Raw genomic sequence first — 20,848 nt, 5'->3', positions numbered from 1 at the left:
GATACATTTTATACCAAGATGCATTAGACCAAACCCTTGTTATGCACTTTACAGTAGGCTACAGATCATACAATAATAGACATCATTTGTACACATAAATGAAATCATAAAACAAAATTTCACCTAACAGTAACTATACCACAGACATATCTCTGAACATATATAATAAGAATGTACGGTAAACTCCTACCTGTCCTTAAACCTGTTCGTAGCGTTGAAAGTGTTAAGAGTGCAGTGCACTGATTCTATAACTGTGTGTTTTCAAAAGGAGGAGTCTTACAGAACAGACTAAGATTTCATTGTCGTTGTGGTTTTGTCTACAAAGAAGCAGCTGATTTGATAATGTCATGGGACCGGTACTGACAGACACAGGGGGAAGTGCCTTTTGTCATTATTTTGGTTCTTGGGTTCTGTTTCAGAAATTCTCCGGGCTGTTTAAAAAGTAAAAAAAAAACATTTTATATTTAGGTAACAGGTGGATACATACATCTTAAAATTAACCTGAAAACACGCTTCACATGTCCACCATCAGAGCTGTAGCCAACCTTGTGGAAGGGGTGGTTCTTTTTCTCAAAAAGTGAACCTTTTTTGTCGTTTCCCCCACATTTATTATTTAATTTTGAGGTTCAAATAGGCCTACTTGTATGCTCTAACCTTTACACTGTTTATGTGAATGCCCCACTCTCCATACAAACGGTAAAATGTGTAATCGGAGGACCACTACGAATCCAGCTCATTACAAATACTCAGAAGAACTCCTTGTTCTTTATTAACGGTCCAAAGTTTTACTTTGAGGTGTTAATGAATGCATTAACTAACAAACATGCACTAACATGTAGTTAACCTGGGCAGTTTTAACACATGAATCCTCGTGACTAACGAACCAGCGTCTGTCCGGTAAGGGAGCTCTAACGAGGAGGCTGAAAAGCGTTTGTCGATAGAGTAATTCTTGAGGTTTGGGAGTCACTTTTACTTGCACAGCTCTCTCTCTCTCTCACTGGTCTCAGGTACACTGGCCACACGGCATTTTCACTCTCAACAATTTTGTTTTGGGAAATGATTTTACATGACTAGAGTTGACATTGGCATGATGTGAGATCATGCGTCGAAAAACATGCCCAAAATAAAAACGAAAATGTTCCCGTGCGTTATAATAGTAAATAAATGCCTGTACGATATAATATGTGATGTGAAAATGTAACGTTAGAAGTTAGTTTGGCGAAAGGTGAATTCGAGCCAGGTTGATAGCATCAAAACTAATACTACTCCTCATTAGGGATGGGTATCCTATTACTACTCTTATCATAGGCTACTGCTTATCGGTCCGGTACTTTAACGGTTTTCTTATCGGTGCTCTTGGGTTATTTTTTTTATAAAAAAATAAGACCAAAAATAAAGAATTTATGAATAGAATAACACTGCTTTATTTTCTGCAATGTAAAATAAATTGTATTCAGCGCGGACCAGCAGTATTAAAAGAAGTGGGTTGGTTCATCAGAGCCGCTCGCAACGATTTTTTTATTTTATTTAAATGTGTATTTTAATGGACGGATTTTTATGTTTGTCCTATGTATGTAAGTAAAGCGACGAATTATTACAGTAAACTCTCAATGTTATAAAATAGGCCGATTATTTGGGCTGATTTATTTATTATTATATAAACGAGTAGAAAATGTGTTGTGTCACATCATTTAATCCAACTGAAATTAGACACACACGAATAGATATAGGTTGCGCGCATCTGTCTCGTCTGTTTTGGAAGACGCGCGCAGTGATTTGCAGTGTGGAGCCACGACTCCAGGCGCGAGCATGACTCTCTGCTTGAGAGAGACCAGTGATGTTGTGATGTTAAAACAGCTCATCCGTTCCGTTTTGGGGACACGCTGTTTTGGTAACACGAAACGGAGACGGACACGAATTTCAAAAGCATTCAAACACAGGCTGCGCGCGCACGTGAAATTTTAACAGCTCATCTGTTTAGTTTGTGAGACGCCATGTTTGAGTAGACGCGCGTGCCGCGTGTTTCTCCAGTTCCGAAAGCAGAACCGATAAGGGCGGAGCTTATCGATGCTCCGGTCTTTCATAATGTAGCCTCGGGGCTCTTTTAATACCGGGGTTCGGTACCCATCCCTACTCATCATACGTCTTACTCACTGCGCCACTCACTGAGGTCTAATTGTATTAAAATTGTATTAAATAGAATAAATTATTTAGATATATTTTAAATGCCATTTTTTTACCTTCTCTGATTGGTGTAGTACACATTGCAGTACACTCTGGCCAATTTTATTGTATTATTTTTATGTCTGGAATCCAAACATAGACGGCCAATCTCAACAGAACACGAGAACAGTGAAAAAAAACTATCATATTATGTATGTAATACAGCCATATGGTTTTATTCTGTATATTCCCAGTCTCCTTTCCTTGCTCATTCATTAAACTGGCCAACAGACTTTTCCATGAACCTTTCCACTAAATTACTTCATTGTTAAGTCCTCCGCTGCTCATCAAGAACATATGACAGTGACACAGATTGTCAAAAAGATTATTGGTGTTTTAAAGTGACCATTGTATGAACTTGTATCACAAAACAAATATATCCCAGTTTATTCACAGCCATTTTGGTCAGTTACCCTGTTCTTGCTGATGTCAATATCCCTGAATACCAAAATTACCAAAATAATAATAAAATATAAACTAGATTTATTAAGTTTATGACTGACTGCTTTATTACAGTAAGAGTAAATAATCCAGTTACCCCCTTCAGGAATGAATCTGGCACCTGTAAGAGTAGAAGGCAGAGGAAGAGTGAATGAAATTTGAATTCCTGCTCNATCTGGCACCTGTAAGAGTAGAAGGCAGAGGAAGAGTGAATGAAATTTGAATTCCTGCTCACAAAGAGCTGATTCACACATAGAGGGGTAAAAAAAACCAGAAGGTTCAAAAAATGTGGATTTTCCTCTCTAAATATTATTCTTAACTATGAATACACTGTTCCTGATCTAACTTTGTATTTAATATTTAGTGTTATATTTTATACAAAACACTAACATTCTTTTAATTTATTGCAATGTATGACTCTAAAAAACCTACTTTATGGTATACAATTTGGTATACGTTTGACCTTCACCGGGCCAACACGCCTCCCACCCACAGAGGAGCTAGATCTTGTTCTTACTCGTAACTGCACCGCTAATAATATTCTAGTTACTCCCCTCCATGTCTCTGACCATTTCTTTATAAAGTTCACTGCACACTCCCTGTAATCTCACCTCCATCCCCTAACCCTGTTTCTTTCCGTCGTAATCTTCGTTCCCTCTCTCCCACTTGCTTTTCGTCCATGGTGTCTTCCTCCTTACCCACCACAACCCTTTACTCATCTCTCAACGTTGAGAAAGCTACTGAAAAGCTCTGTACAACCTTAACATCCTGTCTTGACAGTGTCTGACCTCTTACCTCTTGGCCTGCACGTGCTACACCCTCTTGCCCCTGGCTTTCTGAGACTTTTTGCGACCATCGGACCAAGCTAAGGGCTGCGGAGAGGAAGTGGCGCAAGTCTAGAGACCCTGTTGATCTCTCCAAGTATCAACATCTTCTTAACTCCTTCGCTACTGATATATCTTCAGCCAAAACCAAGTACTTTCAAAACAAAATCCAAACTGCATCTAACCCGCTTCAACTTTTCTCAACCTTCTCCTCTCTTCTCTGTCCCCCTCCACCTCCAGCCAATACCTCACTGACTGCTGATGACTTTGCCAGCTTCTTCACTGATAAAGTGGAGACCATCAGCAGGCAATTCTCTGCTCAATGCATCCCTGATCTCTCGCTTACCCCTTGCTATCCTCAACTCCCTTCTTTCTCTCCCCTCTCGTTGACTGATGTCTCCAAAATTCTCCTTTCCACCTGGCTTACTACTTGTCCCCTCGACCCAGTCCCTTCCCACCTCCTACAGGCTATCTCTCTGTCTCTACTGCCTCAACTCACACACATTATAAACACATCCATCACCACTGGCAATGTCCCCATCTCATTTAAACAAGCCCTGGTAACACCTTTACTCACGAAACCAACACTCGACCCCTCAGTGGTCAACAACTACAGACCAATCTCATGCCTTCCTTTCCTTTCCAAGGCCCTTGAAAGGGTAGTATTTAACCAACTCTCTTCCTATCTCTCACAGCACGACCTTTTAGACAGTCAGTATTCCGGTTTAAAGAAAGGAAATTCTACGGAGACCGCTCTCTTGTCTGCCGTCGAAAACCTATGGCAGGCAAGGGCTAAATCCTTGTCATCTGTCCTTATTCTGCTCGATCTCTCTGCTGCTTTTGACACTGTGAACCACCAGATCCTGCTGTCCACTCTCTCCAAACTGGGCATCTCTATAACTGCACTTAACTGGTTTGACTCTTATCTCACAGGCTCATCCTTTAAGGTATCCTGGAGAGGTGAGACATCCAGATCTCACCAGCTGACAATTGGAGTTCCTCAGGGATCAGTTCTTGCTCCTCTCCTCTTTTCTATATATACCACCTTCCTGGGTCCAATAATTAAGGCACATGGGTTCTCATACCATTTTTATGCAGATGACATGCAGCTTTATTTCTCTTTTCAACAAGATGACCCCACCATCTCTGCCCGTGTCTCTGCCTGCCTTCTGGATATCTCTTCTTGGATGAAAGAGCATCACCTACAACTCAACCTCTCCAAGACAGAACTCCTGGTTATACCGGCCCACCCATTGAACACCACCTTACCATTCAGCTCGGATCCTCAACTATAACACCCACCAAGTCTGCGAGGAACCTGGGGTTGATGCTCGACGACCAGTTGAAATTCACCTCCCACATCGCAGCAACCACTCGAACTTGCAGTTATGTGCTCTACAACTTCAGGAAAATCAGGCCATTCCTGTAATCTGCTAGTCCAAGCTCTGGTCATATCAAGACTGGACTACTGCAATTCTCTACTGGCCGGCCTTCCAACCAATGCAGTCAAGCCCTTGCAAATGATCCAGAATGCAGCTGCACGTCTAGTTTTCAATCAGCCTAAAAGAACCCATGTAACACCCCTCTTGATTACACTTCACTGGCTGCCAGTTGCTGCCCGCATCAAGTTTAAATCTCTGACACTGGCCTTCAGAACGATAACGGCAAATTCGCCCATTTACCTTAACTCACTGCTCCAGTTCTACATCCCCTCCTGTCATCTTCGGTCTGAAAATGAGCGACGCCTGATTGTTCCATCACAGCGAGGCACCAAATCACTTGCAAAAACTTTTACTCATTCGGTTCCCCTGTGGTGGAATGAACTGCCAGCCTCCACACGAACTGCAGCATCCTTCACAACTTTCAAAAAACAGCTCAAAACATTCCTGTTCCACATTTATTTGACTAACCAATAACTGTCTGACTATCTGTCGGTCAAAAAAAGTTGTTGTTGTTGTTCATTCTCTCCTTTGCTTACTCCAGCTTTTATCCTTCTAGTAGCATGGCCTTGTAAACTAACGGTACTGTTTAGCGTGTTGACAAAATGTTTATATGCTCTCCTACTTGTAAGACGCTTTGGATAAAAGCATCTGCCAAATGAGTAAATGTAAATGTAATTATATTTACTATATTGTAGAAAAATCCTGTCTAGCATTCAATGCAATGGTCAGAAATAAGATTATTAGTAACATAATATGTGTAAAAATATATACTATTCATATATATACCACTGTTTTGGCAAGAAAACATAGAAAGAAAACGCAAAAAAGTACACACTTCATCCTTCCCTCAAAAGAAATAGAGAAATTACAAAACACGTTTTCTAATTTAACAAATGTAAGGTTTAGATATTATATGTTTAGATTAAAGATTTAATAAGCTTGAGAAAAAGAGTCTTTTTAATATACTGTCATATTCATGCTGTTATTACTCCACAGTGACACTCATCATTTATTAAAAAATATTGGAATAACTTTATGTCCCCTCCCAAATTAAATTTACATCCTCAAAACCCACCTCAAGACTCTCCATGAGTCCATGTTATGTATTTAAAATTAAGTTAGCTTTGGCTTTGAGTGTTTGACATTACTTACACCCAAAGACCTGCCAAAAACATTCCAAGAGTCCCTTAAATAATGTTATTATTTATATGATTAATATAATATGTTAACTATTTTATTTGTGTAATATTTAAAACAATGAACACCATCTTAACACAATGATTATTAAATATACACAGACAAAAAATTTATTAGACACATGCTTTTATTGATTTTGCATCAAAAATGTCAATCATGTTCATTATATTAAATCACATATTATGGGTCAGATACATTGATATGGCATTAAGTTGCATATAACAACAGTTTCAACTCATAAATGTACTCCAGAAATTATATGTTTAAAAGCCATTGTAAAAAATGATGAGGTAACGTAAAAATAACCAAAACATTCAGTCTTCGCTGTTTAAGACGGAACATCACATCCTTGCTGATCTGTAGGAAACATTTTGCTCACATCGATGTTGGCCCGTGAGAAAATCTCTTTGGCGTGGTAGACGGTTTCTGCAGGCAGAGTGCGTGTGCGTGAGAGAATCCAGGCAAAGTCGACGTGGAACAGCCTGAGAATATCAGTGCAAGAATACACAAGAGCCATACTGTTGTAGTCGGTGGATAGGACCCAGTAGGGGGCGTAGGGTGTGACTGCATCACAAACAGACAGAAAGTAAATTAAATGATGAATGCTTTACAAAAAAAAAACATGTTATAGAGATTTTTAAATGATCAAGTTCAAATCTTGACAACACATACTGTCCAAGTAACTTTTGTATGTCATTAATAGACTTACAGTAGGAAAAGCTGACTCCAAGTTTTGCCGGTTCCTTCACGTCCTGGACGACTGCTGTACCTTCTGCAGCCCTAACTTTACCTTTACTGTGAGATGAAAAATGTAAAAACCTTGGTCACTAACACATTTGTGAATGAATGAACTTTTGCATGTGTGGTAGGTTTGATTTGACAGTGATATACTCACTATGTCTGAACATTGAGAACTTGGATGGTTTTGTCAGGTCTGAGCATGTAGTTTGCCTCGATGCACTTGCCTCTCTCAAAGGATGCTGGGAGTTTTTCGATCTCATACCACTTTCCAAGATACTTTAGGTGAAAAAGTTTTTTGTTTAGAGTTTTAAAGCTTGCAGTGTTTTAAACAGTGTACACTATTACAGTTTTAAAATATAAACAATATTCCTACCTTGTTTAATTCAAAGTTTGGTTGGACCATTGGTGTTGGGCAAGGTCCCCAGCGAAACGTCTGAGCGGACACAAAGGGAACCAATAGAGGTACAAGTAATACAATCATGACCTTCATCTTCCCAGGAGCTGATGTCTCTGTGCAGGGAGGAGAAAGTCATTATTCATTAATCATGAGCATTATTCAGTTTTATCTCCCTTAATTGTCATGGTGTGTCAGCATGAATTTATATAATATACAGTTATGTCACAAAGTATTCAATGCTGTGGGACTGAAATTGGTTTTTATTACGCAGTCTTTTGTTATGAATAGCGTGTTTTTTCCTCAGTAAGTAGTCAGACCTGGTTAAGTTCTTAAGAGAAGAAACCTGTAGTGTACACATGCAGCATGTTATGACACAGTGTGATGTAATTTAGCTGGTTATGAAAGTTATGTACCTGCGTGTTTATTAAATAAAATACTTTTAACTAATTTACAACTTGGTCTGTTAAGTAGTATACTGTATAATGTAATAATTACGATTAATGTTCCTAATGAAAGTTATTGAGGAGACTAAGTAAAAATATAATTTCGGATTGTTTAGATAATAAATAAAATCTAAACAATAAGAAAGGGCTATTATGTTATTTTTTTGCAATATAAAGCTTTTAAAAATATTTTACAATGAATTAAGGTGATACATTTTATACCAAGATGCATTAGACCAAACCCTTGTTATGCACTTTACAGTAGGCTACAGATCATACAATAATAGACATCATTTGTACACATAAATGAAATCATAAAACAAAATTTCACCTAACAGTAACTATACCACAGACATATCTCTGAACATATATAATAAGAATGTACGGTAAACTCCTACCTGTCCTTAAACCTGTTCGTAGAGTTGAAAGTGTTAAGAGTGCAGTGCACTGATTCTATAACTGTGTGTTTTCAAAAGGAGGAGTCTTACAGAACAGACTAAGATTTCATTGTCGTTGTGGTTTTGTCTACAAAGAAGCAGCTGATTTGATAATGTCATGGGACCGGTACTGACAGACACAGGGGGAAGTGCCTTTTGTCATTATTTTGGTTCTTGGGTTCTGTTTCAGAAATTCTCCGGGCTGTTTAAAAAGTAAAAAAAAAACATTTTATATTTAGGTAACAGGTGGATACATACATCTTAAAATTAACCTGAAAACATGCTTCACATGTCCACCATCAGAGCTGTAGCCAACCTTGTGGAAGGGGTGGTTCTTTTTCTCAAAAAGTGAACCTTTTTTGTCGTTTCCCCCACATTTATTATTTAATTTTGAGGTTCAAATAGGCCTACTTGTATGCTCTAACCTTTACACTGTTTATGTGAATGCCCCACTCTCCATACAAACGGTAAAATGTGTAATCGGAGGACCACTACGAATCCAGCTCATTACAAATACTCAGAAGAACTCCTTGTTCTTTATTAACGGTCCAAAGTTTTACTTTGAGGTGTTAATGAATGCATTAACTAACAAACATGCACTAACATGTAGTTAACCTGGGCAGTTTTAACACATGAATCCTCGTGACTAACGAACCAGCGTCTGTCCGGTAAGGGAGCTCTAACGAGGAGGCTGAAAAGCGTTTGTCGATAGAGTAATTCTTGAGGTTTGGGAGTCACTTTTACTTGCACAGCTCTCTCTCTCTCTCACTGGTCTCAGGTACACTGGCCACACGGCATTTTCACTCTCAACAATTTTGTTTTGGGAAATGATTTTACATGACTAGAGTTGACATTGGCATGATGTGAGATCATGCGTCGAAAAACATGCCCAAAATAAAAACGAAAATGTTCCCGTGCGTTATAATAGTAAATAAATGCCTGTACGATATAATATGTGATGTGAAAATGTAACGTTAGAAGTTAGTTTGGCGAAAGGTGAATTCGAGCCAGGTTGATAGCATCAAAACTAATACTACTCCTCATTAGGGATGGGTATCCTATTACTACTCTTATCATAGGCTACTGCTTATCGGTCCGGTACTTTAACGGTTTTCTTATCGGTGCTCTTGGGTTATTTTTTTTATAAAAAAATAAGACCAAAAATAAAGAATTTATGAATAGAATAACACTGCTTTATTTTCTGCAATGTAAAATAAATTGTATTCAGCGCGGACCAGCAGTATTAAAAGAAGTGGGTTGGTTCATCAGAGCCGCTCGCAACGATTTTTTTATTTTATTTAAATGTGTATTTTAATGGACGGATTTTTATGTTTGTCCTATGTATGTAAGTAAAGCGACGAATTATTACAGTAAACTCTCAATGTTATAAAATAGGCCGATTATTTGGGCTGATTTATTTATTATTATATAAACGAGTAGAAAATGTGTTGTGTCACATCATTTAATCCAACTGAAATTAGACACACACGAATAGATATAGGTTGCGCGCATCTGTCTCGTCTGTTTTGGAAGACGCGCGCAGTGATTTGCAGTGTGGAGCCACGACTCCAGGCGCGAGCATGACTCTCTGCTTGAGAGAGACCAGTGATGTTGTGATGTTAAAACAGCTCATCCGTTCCGTTTTGGGGACACGCTGTTTTGGTAACACGAAACGGAGACGGACACGAATTTCAAAAGCATTCAAACACAGGCTGCGCGCGCACGTGAAATTTTAACAGCTCATCTGTTTAGTTTGTGAGACGCCATGTTTGAGTAGACGCGCGTGCCGCGTGTTTCTCCAGTTCCGAAAGCAGAACCGATAAGGGCGGAGCTTATCGATGCTCCGGTCTTTCATAATGTAGCCTCGGGGCTCTTTTAATACCGGGGTTCGGTACCCATCCCTACTCATCATACGTCTTACTCACTGCGCCACTCACTGAGGTCTAATTGTATTAAAATTGTATTAAATAGAATAAATTATTTAGATATATTTTAAATGCCATTTTTTTACCTTCTCTGATTGGTGTAGTACACATTGCAGTACACTCTGGCCAATTTTATTGTATTATTTTTATGTCTGGAATCCAAACATAGACGGCCAATCTCAACAGAACACGAGAACAGTGAAAAAAAACTATCATATTATGTATGTAATACAGCCATATGTTTTTATTCTGTATATTCCCAGTCTCCTTTCCTTGCTCATTCATTAAACTGGCCAACAGACTTTTCCATGAACTTTTCTTTTTATTACTTCATTGTTAAGTCCTCCGCTGCTCATCAAGAACATATGACAGTGACACAGATTGTCAAAAAGATTATTGGTGTTTTAAAGTGACCATTGTATGAACTTGTATCACTAAACAAATATATTCCAGTTTATTCACAGCTATTTTGGTCAGTTACCCTGTTCTCGCTGATGTCAATATCCCTGTATACCAAAAATAATAACAAAATATAAACTGGATTTATTAAGTAATATTTTATTTATTAAAAAATAATATAATATTTTGTGTTCTATGCCAGATGTTTCTCTCTGGCTCCACCTAATGGATTCAATTAGAATGTGTCGGTTTGGATGAGCCACCGGAAAGAATTCAAACCGGATATTACGACATCATCCGAGTCCCCTTCAAGACCACGAAAATGGACGTCAAAGCAAAGAGATTTTAATCTACTGTCGAATAAACGTGAGACTTGATTTTTTATTAAAAATCGAAAGCATCTTTATAACCATTTAGAATGCAATTTAAGTAATTATTGCACCGTTCATTTTACTCTATCGGTCATTTATAGACCTAACCTTTGAATTGCGGTTCGCGCTGTACCGGATCGAGCATATTTTCGAAATAAGAGCCCTTTGTTTTGCATGTCAAAATGACAAATATTAGTTCTGTGCATCCACCCGAAACTCGTGAATTGTGTTATTTTTATTGCATATTTACAAATGAAAATAGTAAATGCTTTATATTATTTTGAATAGTGTTTTAACGGCGTTATTATGCCAGCAAGCTCGTTATTGCAACTAACTTTTGAGCAATGGGCGGGAACTTTTATTTTTCATACTTGATGCAGTCAATTCTAAACAGTAGCTAATTTTCCATAGATGTATGAGCTGTTGTGTATATACATGCTTATATGCGTATTTTTAGGTGCATGTCTTTTTCCACTTAAACAGGTTTTGGTGTGTGGTATAAACCTATATAAATGTAGGGGGTACGTTATTTTTCTTATTTATTACTGTCAAAACTATGTCATTACAATATTAACCTTGGCTTTATTATAGTAAAACCATGCTTAATTTCAAGGGATTACTTGCCAAATCGGTCATATAAATGTTACGCTGTTGTAAATATTGTAACATGTTCTTGACATTACAGGTTGCTCACACACATCATGCCACATATCACACATAGTGAGTTTCTTCTGGAGCAGCTGAAAAGGCAGCGAGAAAGAAGCTTTCTGTGTGACTGCACAATAGTAATAGGACAATCTCAATACCAGGCACATCATAATGTCCTGGCGGCCTTCAGCGAGTATTTCTCAACCCAGTGCATCTACACAGGAAAAGAAGATGCCTCCATAACTCTGGACCCAGACTGGGTGAACGTTACAGTGTTTGAAAAACTGTTGACTTACATATACACAGGGGACTTGAACATGGACAGGTGAGTTCATGGTCATCTTTATTTGTTTTTATTTACATACAGAGTTTGTATGGTCATGGAAAACCATGAAGACATCTTAAAAATGTTAAAACACACAGTATAGTGATACATCTTTATTTATATCTATAGTGAAAATAGATAGTTATCAAAGGTAAACAACGTTCAAAAGTTATTGATTAAAAATGTGTACACACAGTTCTGATGTAAGTCACTCTAAAAACACTGTTCACATTTTCTGACTCTTTCTATGCTTGTCTCTCTCTAGGGAGGAAATTGAAAGTGTTCAAAAAGCTGCAACCTACCTTGGAATGCCTGAGGTTGTTGCTCGCTGTTCCCTAACCCCAGATGAGTTGAAAAGTGGTGGTTCACCCATAAGGCAAACAGAGTATATAGATCCACGATCTCCTTTGAGCCCAGATGATTATGAACCTCTAGAGCCGATCTCAGAGGTGGAGGAGCGAGAGGAGGAGTGGTTAAAGAAAGGGATGTCTAATGAAGATGACTCCGCCTCTACCGATGAAGCCCAGTCTTCTAGTGAACAGACCTCCCAGCGGGTTGGCAATAGAGATAGAAAACCCAAAACCAGGCTTTATGAGGATGATGTTGAAAAGGACAGTATCAGTGCTCAGAGGGGCAGAGGAAGAGGAAGGGGCAGACCAAGAGGTCGCCCAAGAATAAGGCCCTTGACTTCTGATTCACTTGACCATTCATCAGTACAGCAAACCACTAGTCCAGTGGGCGGAGTGATGGAGAGAGGAACTGGAAGACCAAGAGGTCGCCCACGGATTAGGCCATTGCCCGCTGACAGAGCTGATTCTGCTAATGCTGAAGATGGTTCTGCCGATACACAAGATGTGGAGGGTGAGAGCCCTGTCCGCAAAAGAGGTCGACCACGAATCAAGCCCCTGCCTGATTCTGAAATGCCCGAGACCACCGCTGACGCAGAGGGAGGCGGAGATGAAGAACATGGAGACAATCAAGAAGCTGAAGAAGTTCTCGGAGAAGATGAAAGCAAAGCTGGTGATGAAGACTGCAGTATGGCTGATGTAAAAGAGAATGCAGAGGAAGTTGTGGTCATCAAAAGAGGGAGGGGTAGACCACGGACTAAGCCACTACCCACAGAGAACCAAACAGCGAATGAAGAGGCAGAAACTATCAATGTTGAAGAAGGTTCAGAAGCCGCACAGACGAAGGAAAAGGAAGGTACTGGGCGGAAAAGAGGAAGACCTCGGTCCAAGCCCCCAACAGAAGCAGAGGAAGGTGGAGAAGAAGCAGATGAAGGTTCTGAGAAACCTGCTGATACCGAGGAAGGTTCTTCTCAAGCTACAGAAGATTCTGCAGAGTCAAGTCCTTCCAAGAAGGTTCGCACCAGTACGAGGAAGAGAAGCTTGAGCCAAAAGCTTAAGGAAAGCCAAGCCAGTAATGAGGAGGAAGACGACGAAGGAGACGATGACGACTTTCCCAATGACAATGAAGACTGGGCAGGAGAAGAGGAAGTGAAGCCCTCGCAGGATAAGCTCAAGCCCATTTGTAACGTCTGTGGAAACCTCTTTTCAGAAATGAGCAGCTTGCGCAGACACATGCGTATACACAAGGGCCTCAAACCATACCAGTGCCAGCTCTGTACCCGCTCCTTTCGACAGGGCAACCAGCTGAAGACCCATATGCGCATACACACAGGTGTGAAAGTAAATAGGTTAACTTTGTTTGCGGTTTGTTCGTTTTGAGATTCATGTAGACTATTTTCAGGTGAGAAGCCCTTCTCCTGCACATCCTGTGACTCGCGTTTTGCGCAGAAGTGTCAGCTGGTCTATCACTGCCGCATGCATCACGGAGAAGAAAAGCCGCACAAATGTGATTTCTGCGGTGCAGCTTTTGCCACATCTAGCAATCTGAAAATACACATAAGGTGCGTATTTGTACATTTTATTAGCATAATTTATACTTGTACTAATAGATTACTTTGTGTGTATGTTAACATTAAATAAAATAATATATGAGATCAAATGAAAATAATGTCTTAAGATTTTGTATATCTCATCTGCTCTCAGGAAGCACAGCGGTGAGAAGCCTTACGAATGTGCAGATTGTGGAAAGCGCTTTACACAGGCCAGCACTTTGATGTACCACAAGCGACGCCACACGGGGGAGAAACCGTACATCTGCGACACCTGCGGCATGTCCTTTGCTGTATCCAGCTCGCTCATCGCTCACACCAGGAAACACACCGGTGGGTCTGATGGGGCTTCTTTTGCCTACTTTCATCTTGCCTAAAACAATTGTCCATACATGAATATAAGAGTGTGGGAGAAATTCATATAGATTTGTGTTCTTTAGTAATATTAAGATTATGTAGAGGACGAATAGAATGTTACCAGATAAAATGCACATTACAGTTTAATGCAGGAGGTTAATGGACTATGTATTGTTGTTTCCTTTTATTGGCAGGTGTGACTCCTTATATCTGCTTGGACTGTGGAAAACCTTGCATAACATCTGCTGAACTTAGAAAGCATATGGACATCCACAATGGTGATTTATAGCAAAGTATATATTTAAAAAATGGAAACCTTGCAAGAACATCGCAAAACTGTATAATTGTTTGTTCTTTTTATGTATAGGTTCACGAAAAGTAAATTGTAACCTGTGTGGAAACATGTTTGCAGATGTTTATAGCTTGAAGAAACACAGTGTTTTAAAACACAATGGTATGTTATTGTAATGCCTTTATACATTTTCTGTTTAAAAAATAGCACTCAATTTCATGAAAATGATTTATCAAAATCTATCTTAAACCTTTACAGTTCTTCTTGACCAAGAGCAAACTACAAAAACCGAGCCGTGTGCTCTCAACATCCCCATCGACCACCAAGGCCTGATTGCACGGGTGCGCTCTGCCCTCATCGATTCGCAAGATCACGAAATCCAGATGGAAACACAATTGCCCCTTTTGCCCCAAGAAGCTTCACTTATCATCCAGCAGTCCGCAGAGCCTCAGATGATCATACAGCACGCAGACGGAACACAACCCTCCATGATCTTCCAGCACAGTGAATCGGGGGAAGCGCCAGTCCTCATCCAGCACGGAGAATCGGGCGAGCAAGTGAGCTATGTCGTGGAACAGTATGAGATCCCAGCCACTGCAGAGATGGAACACACGCAAATTGTCATCGTTCAGACCATTGACTAAAGTTCCAGATTTTTCCTTTTTTTAAATGCTTTCTCCATGTAGTGAAGACTCAAAGTTATCCTCCTAGATGGCCGTCTGGGTTCAAGCAACATCTTAACGTCAAAAACGTCCCATTAGATAACTTTTTTGTAAGCATTTGAAGGATGGAAAAATCTTAACAGATATCAGATGTTGTAAGAACTCCCCATTTCTTTCAAAGGAGAATCTGTATCATCAATGGCGTCAAGTATTTTCTGAAATGAAGGGAAGGCCACACTTCGCTGTGAAATTAAAGTGCTTAGAATATTGTTCAACTTTTGTTCAGTTGTTTAAAAATACTTTTATATTTAACTGAGAGAGCATTACTATACATGATCATTGATTTGGTTATTCTCATATGTTGATGCATTTGTCTTTTAGAATCTGTAAATATCTTAAATGTTATATGACCTAGTGTCAAATATTTCATATGCATTGTGAAAGAATTAGCATCGTCTAACTGGGTAACTTTTATAATAAATCTTCACATCTGGATCTTGGTTGTTGTCATATTTGTGATGCTGCCAAATACAAAAATACTGTGGTAGGAGCGTACTTCAATATATAACCTATGTACAAATATATTAGGGTTGAAGTCTTCTTGAAGATATCATAATGAGCGAACTGCAACTCATTTGTCTTCTAAATCTTGGTACATTTTGTGGGCTCGTTGATGGCAAGATTACAGCAGAGACATCGGTTAATCTAAAGATTTAACAAGAATCAAAGTACAGTTTACAACACTGAATAATTTCTGAAAGCAAAACAATTAGTATTAAACATACACATTGCTTTTATTTAATGCAATGTTTTATTAATCAGTTACAACAAACACTGAAATCTTTCATGAACATTTCAAAGCAAGGTATGCAGAAACTAAGAAAACATGCACACACATCAACCTAAATAGTCTAGTTCCAAGTTCAGGCTAGTTCACAAAACCTTTTACAAGTTGAGTGGTATAACAGGCCAGTACTTGGGCTGCTTCCTGTCACAGTTACGGTCAAAGGTGAGCCGCATAGCGGTCTCCATCCCTTGAATCTTTGCTGCATCTTTGCCATAAAGTTTCTTCATTTCCACAGCCCTCGACTCTCCTGGACGTTCAGAAGGGGGCAGTACGCTTTTCCAGGAAACCCGGTGCAAGTCTTCGTCTGCCAGTACATAAGATTCCTGCTCCTCTGCGTTCATCTCCTGTTGTATCTTGAGATTTTGCCTGTGCTGCTCAGTTTGGGCGAAGTATTGCCGCAGTTCTTCTGAGATGTCCACATTGCTGACGTTACACTCAATCAGACCCTCGTCCGAACTCTCATCAGTCTCACTTTCATCCTCTGTGGCTCTGTCTCTGTCCAACCAACCCTCAGCTGCATGCCAATCCGAGTATCGCTGCACGGCAGAGGAGTGCATGGGAAACAGCGAAGGGATGTAGCAAGCCTCCATTGCTTTTATGTATGTCCGCTTGTGCCTTTTATGCCAGTTTATGGCCTGCTTGTAATGCTGCCAGTAGCGAGCATAAACTGGATTGGCATACCACTCCTCCATAGCGCCCTGGCTGGCCATTACGACAGATCTTTCAACTTTAATCGTAATTTCCGCATTAGACTTCTTCTTTTTGGTATAAAACATAATAGGTGCGTTACCGCCCCCTTCTGCTCCGGAGTGTGGGTTTAAATTCTGTTTATCAGCCCTGTCTAATGAGAGTCGAAAAATGACCAAAAACAACGATTTAGTTTTACTACATTTGCATTTATGTATACGACATTTAGCATAAATTAAAATGTAGCTAAAAATAAAAGGACATTTATAAAATCAAACAAAACATTCTACAAACATAAAAAAGTGGGGTTAATATATTCAATTATATATCTATTCAAAAATGTCCATAGCTTTATTGATAAATGCATGGGGCAAAATGAAGAAAACAACTTATCTGCATCTCACAAAAAACAGCTTAAGTTGATATAATTTTAAAATTGAACAAAGAGATATTTACTGGATGGTAAACGTTTGAAAGTAATTTCCTTTATTTACAAATAAATATTTGCATGTGGTGGGCGTTTAGACCAAAGCGGTGGTGCGTGACGTCAGACGTAACTAGCTGGTGTTGGCATAGTAACATCAAATGTAGTTTCCCATTTCCGTTGCCATAGAAACTCAAAGCGTAAAACATGGAGGATTTACAAAGTAGATATTTGTCCGTGTGTGCAGAAGTTCAGCGACCCCCCAAAGCATATGTTTTGAAAGTACTGGCAGATAGCACGAACAGGTTGGTTAACATACAAGTATCGATAACCTCTCGCCTTGCTTTTATGTCAATGTATTTTTGCTTTATTTTGTTTAGCGATGTTGTTTCGCTCGTATTAGCTGGAAATGATCGGCATGGAGAAAGACTGACAGATGACGATGTGCTTGTCTTGTCAAAAACGCTTGCTGGAAATTCGGCAATAAAGGGTAAATATTAACTCGCGTTTAAAAGACATTTTTAAGACGGGTTGTACCTTTACAAAAAAATTGCCCTTACAAATAAACAATAATTGCAGGTTTGGACCTTAGATACAATTGCATTACGGATAAAGGAGCTGTTTATCTGGCAGACCTCATTCAGGTAACGTTACTACTTCAAGTCAGTATACCTTACTATAAATTTCAATATGTGTGCTTATTTATAAGCCCATACTGTATGTACAGGGCTGGGGAGTAACGAAATACATGTAACTTAGTTACGTATTTAAAATACAAAATTTGAGTAACTGTTTTTCATTACAGTTACTTTTTAAATGGTGGTAATCAAATTACAGTTACATCCGAAAAGTATTTTAGATTACCAAAGTGATTACTTGGAATTTCAATGGCATTTATTTCATGTAAACTTTATATTAACTGTAACGGGCAATTAATGTAAACAGCAATGGGTGATTCTCTGACTCTGACATTCTGCAAAAGCATCCCAAACTACAGTTCTGCTCATTTTCATGCCCCTTGCAGAATATGCTAAATTGGAATAGTTTTAACAAAATAAGAGGGATCTCGGATCATACAAATTGCATATTAATTTTATTTAGCACTGTTCTTCATATACTCCATTAGACAATTTGAGCCAATTTATACAAATTGCGACATAAAAAATTGACATACCCTTGAATCTTTAATGTCTGTGGTTACCTGAATGATCAACGACTGTTTTCATGTTTTGCGAGTCCCTTGTTTAAGTAATTTGTTTAGGTAATTGCAACTTTTTTATCTCAGAGTTCTTTTATAGTTCTGACTTTTTCCTCACAATTGCGAGTTTATAACTCACAAATCTGATTTATTTTGTTAGAATTGTGAGAAATATACACTCACAATTGCATCTGTCAGTCCAATGAGAGAAAAAAACTGACTTTTTTCTCAGAATTGCGAGGTTGAGAAAAAACTCTGAATTGTTATAAAGTTATAAAGTCAGAATTGCATAAAATCAACTTACTATACAAATGTCAAAATTGCGAGAACTCGCAATTGTGAGTTTTTCATGCAATTCTGATTTCATAACTTGCAACTGCGAGTTTAAATCTCGCAATCCTTAAAAAAACGAAATTTTAATTTTGTATTTAGTGATGGAAACAAGTTTCCATGAAACACAATGCAGCATTCAGAGAAGGGGGTGAAAATGTTTAAACAGGATGATGTGTAAAGATTTTTTATTTTGTTTATAGATAGTATTTTTTCTGCCCTTCACATTAAGCATGTATAACCACATGTTTCCCAGAAGACAAAATAAGTACATTTTGCCTCCAATTCAAAAAAGTTTACACACCCCAGCTCTTAATGCATTGTGCTGCCTTTTTGAGCATCAGCATTTTTCCTTTTCTTTTTTCTTAGATTGTGTGCTTTTTTGCTTTAAGATATATTGTGGAAAACTAATGTTGTTTAAAATAAAATGCAGAGGAAAGCCAAGTCCTCTGTTTGGTGATCCCTTTGTGTTACGTACCTTATTAGTATTCCAAAGTATTCTAAAGTATTTAGATTAAGTTACAGAATTTGTGTAATCTAACAAAATACATTACAAATTACTTTTTAAAGCATGTATTTTGTAATCTGTAGTGAAATACATTTTAAAAGTAACCTTCCCAGTCCTGTACAGTATGTATAACCATCCTGGCATGAGAAAGCAATAAAGCAATATGACCATTTTACAGGAGAGCGAGTCCCTTCAGTTTCTTGATCTTATGTGCAATAACATTGAAGCAGAGGGTGCAGGAATGCTAGCAAAAAGTCTCCATGTAAGTCTGCATATAATCTATATTTTATTATAATGCATTTTAATACACATCATAATTAATACTCCAACAAACCACTCAAGTCCAGTCTGTTCTCTGAATTTTACAGAAAAATAAAAGCTTGAGGAAGCTCAGAATGACTGGAAATAAGATCGGAAACAAAGGTGCCATGCAACTGGCTGCCATGTTGCAGATCAATGCTACTTTTGAGGAAGTGGATGTGTCAGATTGTGACCTGGTACACAAGTAAAATGATATACATCAATATATATTTAAATACAAGTTTAAACTTGAATTAATCGAATGATTATGTTACGATTATTTAACAGACTACACAAAGTGTAATAGCATTTGCCATCGTCTTGAACAACAACAGAAGAATTTGTGCCATTAATATTAGCCGACCTCTTCTTTTCAGTCTTCAGGTATGGCTGAAATGGTGTTTTTATTTTACCTGCTCTATGATTACTGTATTTTACATTTACAGTTACATTTAGTCATTTAGCAGATGCTTTTATCCAAATATTATTGTATTTGGCTAAATTGGTTAATAAAAATCTTGCCCTTAACAACAGGAGGAAACAACAGAACATATGGCACATATGCTGATGGTCAATAAAACATTAAGGGAGCTGCACATGGGAAAACATGGCATGACTGACACTGGTGTGGATAGACTGTGTGAAGCATTGAAGATGAACTCTTCTCTACGCTACTTGGATCTTCGTTGGTATTCATACACACATACACACAAATATTTTGTTGCAGTGTTTTTTTTTTTGTACCTTTAAAGGTCCAGTGTATGATATTTAGCAGCATCTGTCATTTACTTACCTTCAGTTTTTTTACAGTAACAGAATTACACGAGATGGCGCCAGATGCCTATCAGAGGTTTTAAAACAAAATAGCACTTTGGAGATTCTAGATCTCTCCTCCAATTGCATTGAGGATGATGGTGCTGTGTATCTAAGTGAAGCTATCAAGATTCCACACAGCAAACTCAGAGCGTTAGTGGACTGTTTTAATCCTCCTATGTTCTCTGTTTTTTTTATTATAATACAATTCACACACCATAACCGTCTCCATCATTCTAGTCGTCCAACAGATTTCTTCTTTTTTTTTCTTTCTAGATTGTCCATTACCGGTAATAACGCTGGAACCGCAGGTCTTATGTGCCTCTACAAGGCCATCAGAGTCAATTCCAGTCTCACAAATGTTTACATTTGGGGGAACAAACTTGAGGAGCCAGTCTGTGTGGTGAGACTCCATGTCCGATGTTATCAAATAGTGTTCCCAAACAGCTGCAAAAAGTTCTTGTTCTTGTTGTTCACAGGCTTTCTCCCAGCTGATAAGCAGCGGGCGACTGTTGGAAGGGCACACAGATGTTTCCCCCTATGAGGTTGACGGTCATGTTTTCTTGGCAGAAGCATCTCATGGTTTGCGGAGACATTACTATTGGACATCCCCATATGGGATGAATGATTTCAGTAATTCTGCACTGGCACTGATTTCATCACATTCGTTGGTATCTTCGATCCAGTCAGAATTGCAACTGTGATGTATTTTCAATCAAT

General features: G+C 38.6%; 4 protein-coding genes across 8 annotated transcripts; 2 read left to right on the top strand and 2 right to left on the bottom strand.

Annotated features, from left to right (window-relative positions):
- Window positions 1–6,247: 6,247 nt before the first annotated feature.
- On the bottom strand, window positions 6,248–8,239 carry apodb (apolipoprotein Db). The gene is made up of 5 exons (XM_057322951.1): window positions 8,107–8,239; window positions 7,242–7,378; window positions 7,023–7,144; window positions 6,837–6,922; window positions 6,248–6,691 (listed from the first exon to the last, which is right to left on the bottom strand). Exons 2-5 carry the CDS (start codon window positions 7,356–7,358, stop codon window positions 6,456–6,458), a joined length of 561 nt encoding a protein of 186 aa, XP_057178934.1. The 5' UTR covers window positions 7,359–7,378; window positions 8,107–8,239; the 3' UTR covers window positions 6,248–6,455.
- A 2,508-nt stretch (window positions 8,240–10,747) lies between these two features.
- mynn (myoneurin) lies at window positions 10,748–15,688 on the top strand. Of its 3 annotated transcripts, XM_057323294.1 has the most exons (9): window positions 10,772–10,835; window positions 11,324–11,361; window positions 11,526–11,813; window positions 12,079–13,493; window positions 13,563–13,722; window positions 13,865–14,043; window positions 14,262–14,345; window positions 14,435–14,521; window positions 14,618–15,688. In XM_057323294.1, exons 3-9 carry the CDS (start codon window positions 11,542–11,544, stop codon window positions 15,001–15,003), a joined length of 2,583 nt encoding a protein of 860 aa, XP_057179277.1. In that variant the 5' UTR covers window positions 10,772–10,835; window positions 11,324–11,361; window positions 11,526–11,541; the 3' UTR covers window positions 15,004–15,688. The 3 variants fall into 3 exon arrangements, with proteins under 3 accessions (XP_057179276.1, XP_057179277.1, XP_057179275.1); XM_057323293.1 differs by lacking the exon at window positions 11,324–11,361 and having other exon boundaries at window positions 10,748–10,835; XM_057323292.1 differs by lacking the exon at window positions 10,772–10,835 and having other exon boundaries at window positions 10,843–11,361.
- Window positions 15,689–15,848: 160 nt separating this feature from the next.
- On the bottom strand, window positions 15,849–16,609 carry gemin8 (gem (nuclear organelle) associated protein 8). The gene has a single exon (XM_057323296.1). It carries the CDS (start codon window positions 16,576–16,578, stop codon window positions 15,967–15,969), a length of 612 nt encoding a protein of 203 aa, XP_057179279.1. The 5' UTR covers window positions 16,579–16,609; the 3' UTR covers window positions 15,849–15,966.
- Window positions 16,610–17,171: 562 nt separating this feature from the next.
- lrrc34 (leucine rich repeat containing 34) lies at window positions 17,172–20,833 on the top strand. Of its 3 annotated transcripts, XM_057322335.1 has the most exons (10): window positions 17,172–17,284; window positions 17,360–17,469; window positions 17,559–17,623; window positions 19,194–19,277; window positions 19,384–19,512; window positions 19,604–19,699; window positions 19,850–20,004; window positions 20,126–20,281; window positions 20,405–20,531; window positions 20,608–20,833. In XM_057322335.1, the coding sequence occupies exons 1-10, from the start codon at window positions 17,187–17,189 to the stop codon at window positions 20,830–20,832; spliced, it is 1,245 nt and encodes a 414-aa protein (XP_057178318.1). In that variant the 5' UTR covers window positions 17,172–17,186; the 3' UTR covers window position 20,833. The 3 variants fall into 3 exon arrangements, with proteins under 3 accessions (XP_057178318.1, XP_057178317.1, XP_057178319.1); XM_057322334.1 differs by having other exon boundaries at window positions 20,126–20,531; XM_057322336.1 differs by lacking the exons at window positions 17,360–17,469; window positions 17,559–17,623 and having other exon boundaries at window positions 17,189–17,284; window positions 20,126–20,531.
- Window positions 20,834–20,848: the final 15 nt, after the last annotated feature.

Source organism: Triplophysa rosa, linkage group LG23 (assembly GCF_024868665.1).
Source record: "Triplophysa rosa linkage group LG23, Trosa_1v2, whole genome shotgun sequence".
In the NCBI taxonomy this organism is placed as follows: Eukaryota; Metazoa; Chordata; class Actinopteri; order Cypriniformes; family Nemacheilidae; genus Triplophysa; species Triplophysa rosa.
Note: the sequence above shows the minus strand (reverse complement) of the source record. Positions and strands in the feature narration are given on the sequence as shown.

Bases quoted from the DNA above. Each gene is read 5' to 3' on its own strand.
- apodb (XM_057322951.1), bottom strand. From the start codon at position 7,358: ATGAAGGTCATGATTGTATTACTTGTACCTCTATTGGTTCCCTTTGTG. The intron at 6,923-7,022 runs GTGAGTATATCA...TTCATCTCACAG, and splicing joins GTTCTCAATGTTCAGACATA to TAAAGGTAAAGTTAGGGCTG. The intron at 6,692-6,836 runs GTAAGTCTATTA...TTTGTGATGCAG, and splicing joins TGGAGTCAGCTTTTCCTACT to TCACACCCTACGCCCCCTAC.
- mynn (XM_057323292.1), top strand. From the start codon at position 11,252: ATGTATGAGCTGTTGTGTATATACATGCTTATATGCGTATTTTTAGGT. The intron at 11,814-12,078 runs GTGAGTTCATGG...GTCTCTCTCTAG, and splicing joins GGGGACTTGAACATGGACAG to GGAGGAAATTGAAAGTGTTC. The intron at 14,044-14,261 runs GTGGGTCTGATG...TTTTATTGGCAG, and splicing joins TCACACCAGGAAACACACCG to GTGTGACTCCTTATATCTGC.
- gemin8 (XM_057323296.1), bottom strand. From the start codon at position 16,578: ATGGCCAGCCAGGGCGCTATGGAGGAGTGGTATGCCAATCCAGTTTAT.
- lrrc34 (XM_057322334.1), top strand. From the start codon at position 17,187: ATGGAGGATTTACAAAGTAGATATTTGTCCGTGTGTGCAGAAGTTCAG. The intron at 17,285-17,359 runs GTTGGTTAACAT...TATTTTGTTTAG, and splicing joins CTGGCAGATAGCACGAACAG to CGATGTTGTTTCGCTCGTAT. The intron at 19,513-19,603 runs GTACACAAGTAA...ATTATTTAACAG, and splicing joins ATGTGTCAGATTGTGACCTG to ACTACACAAAGTGTAATAGC.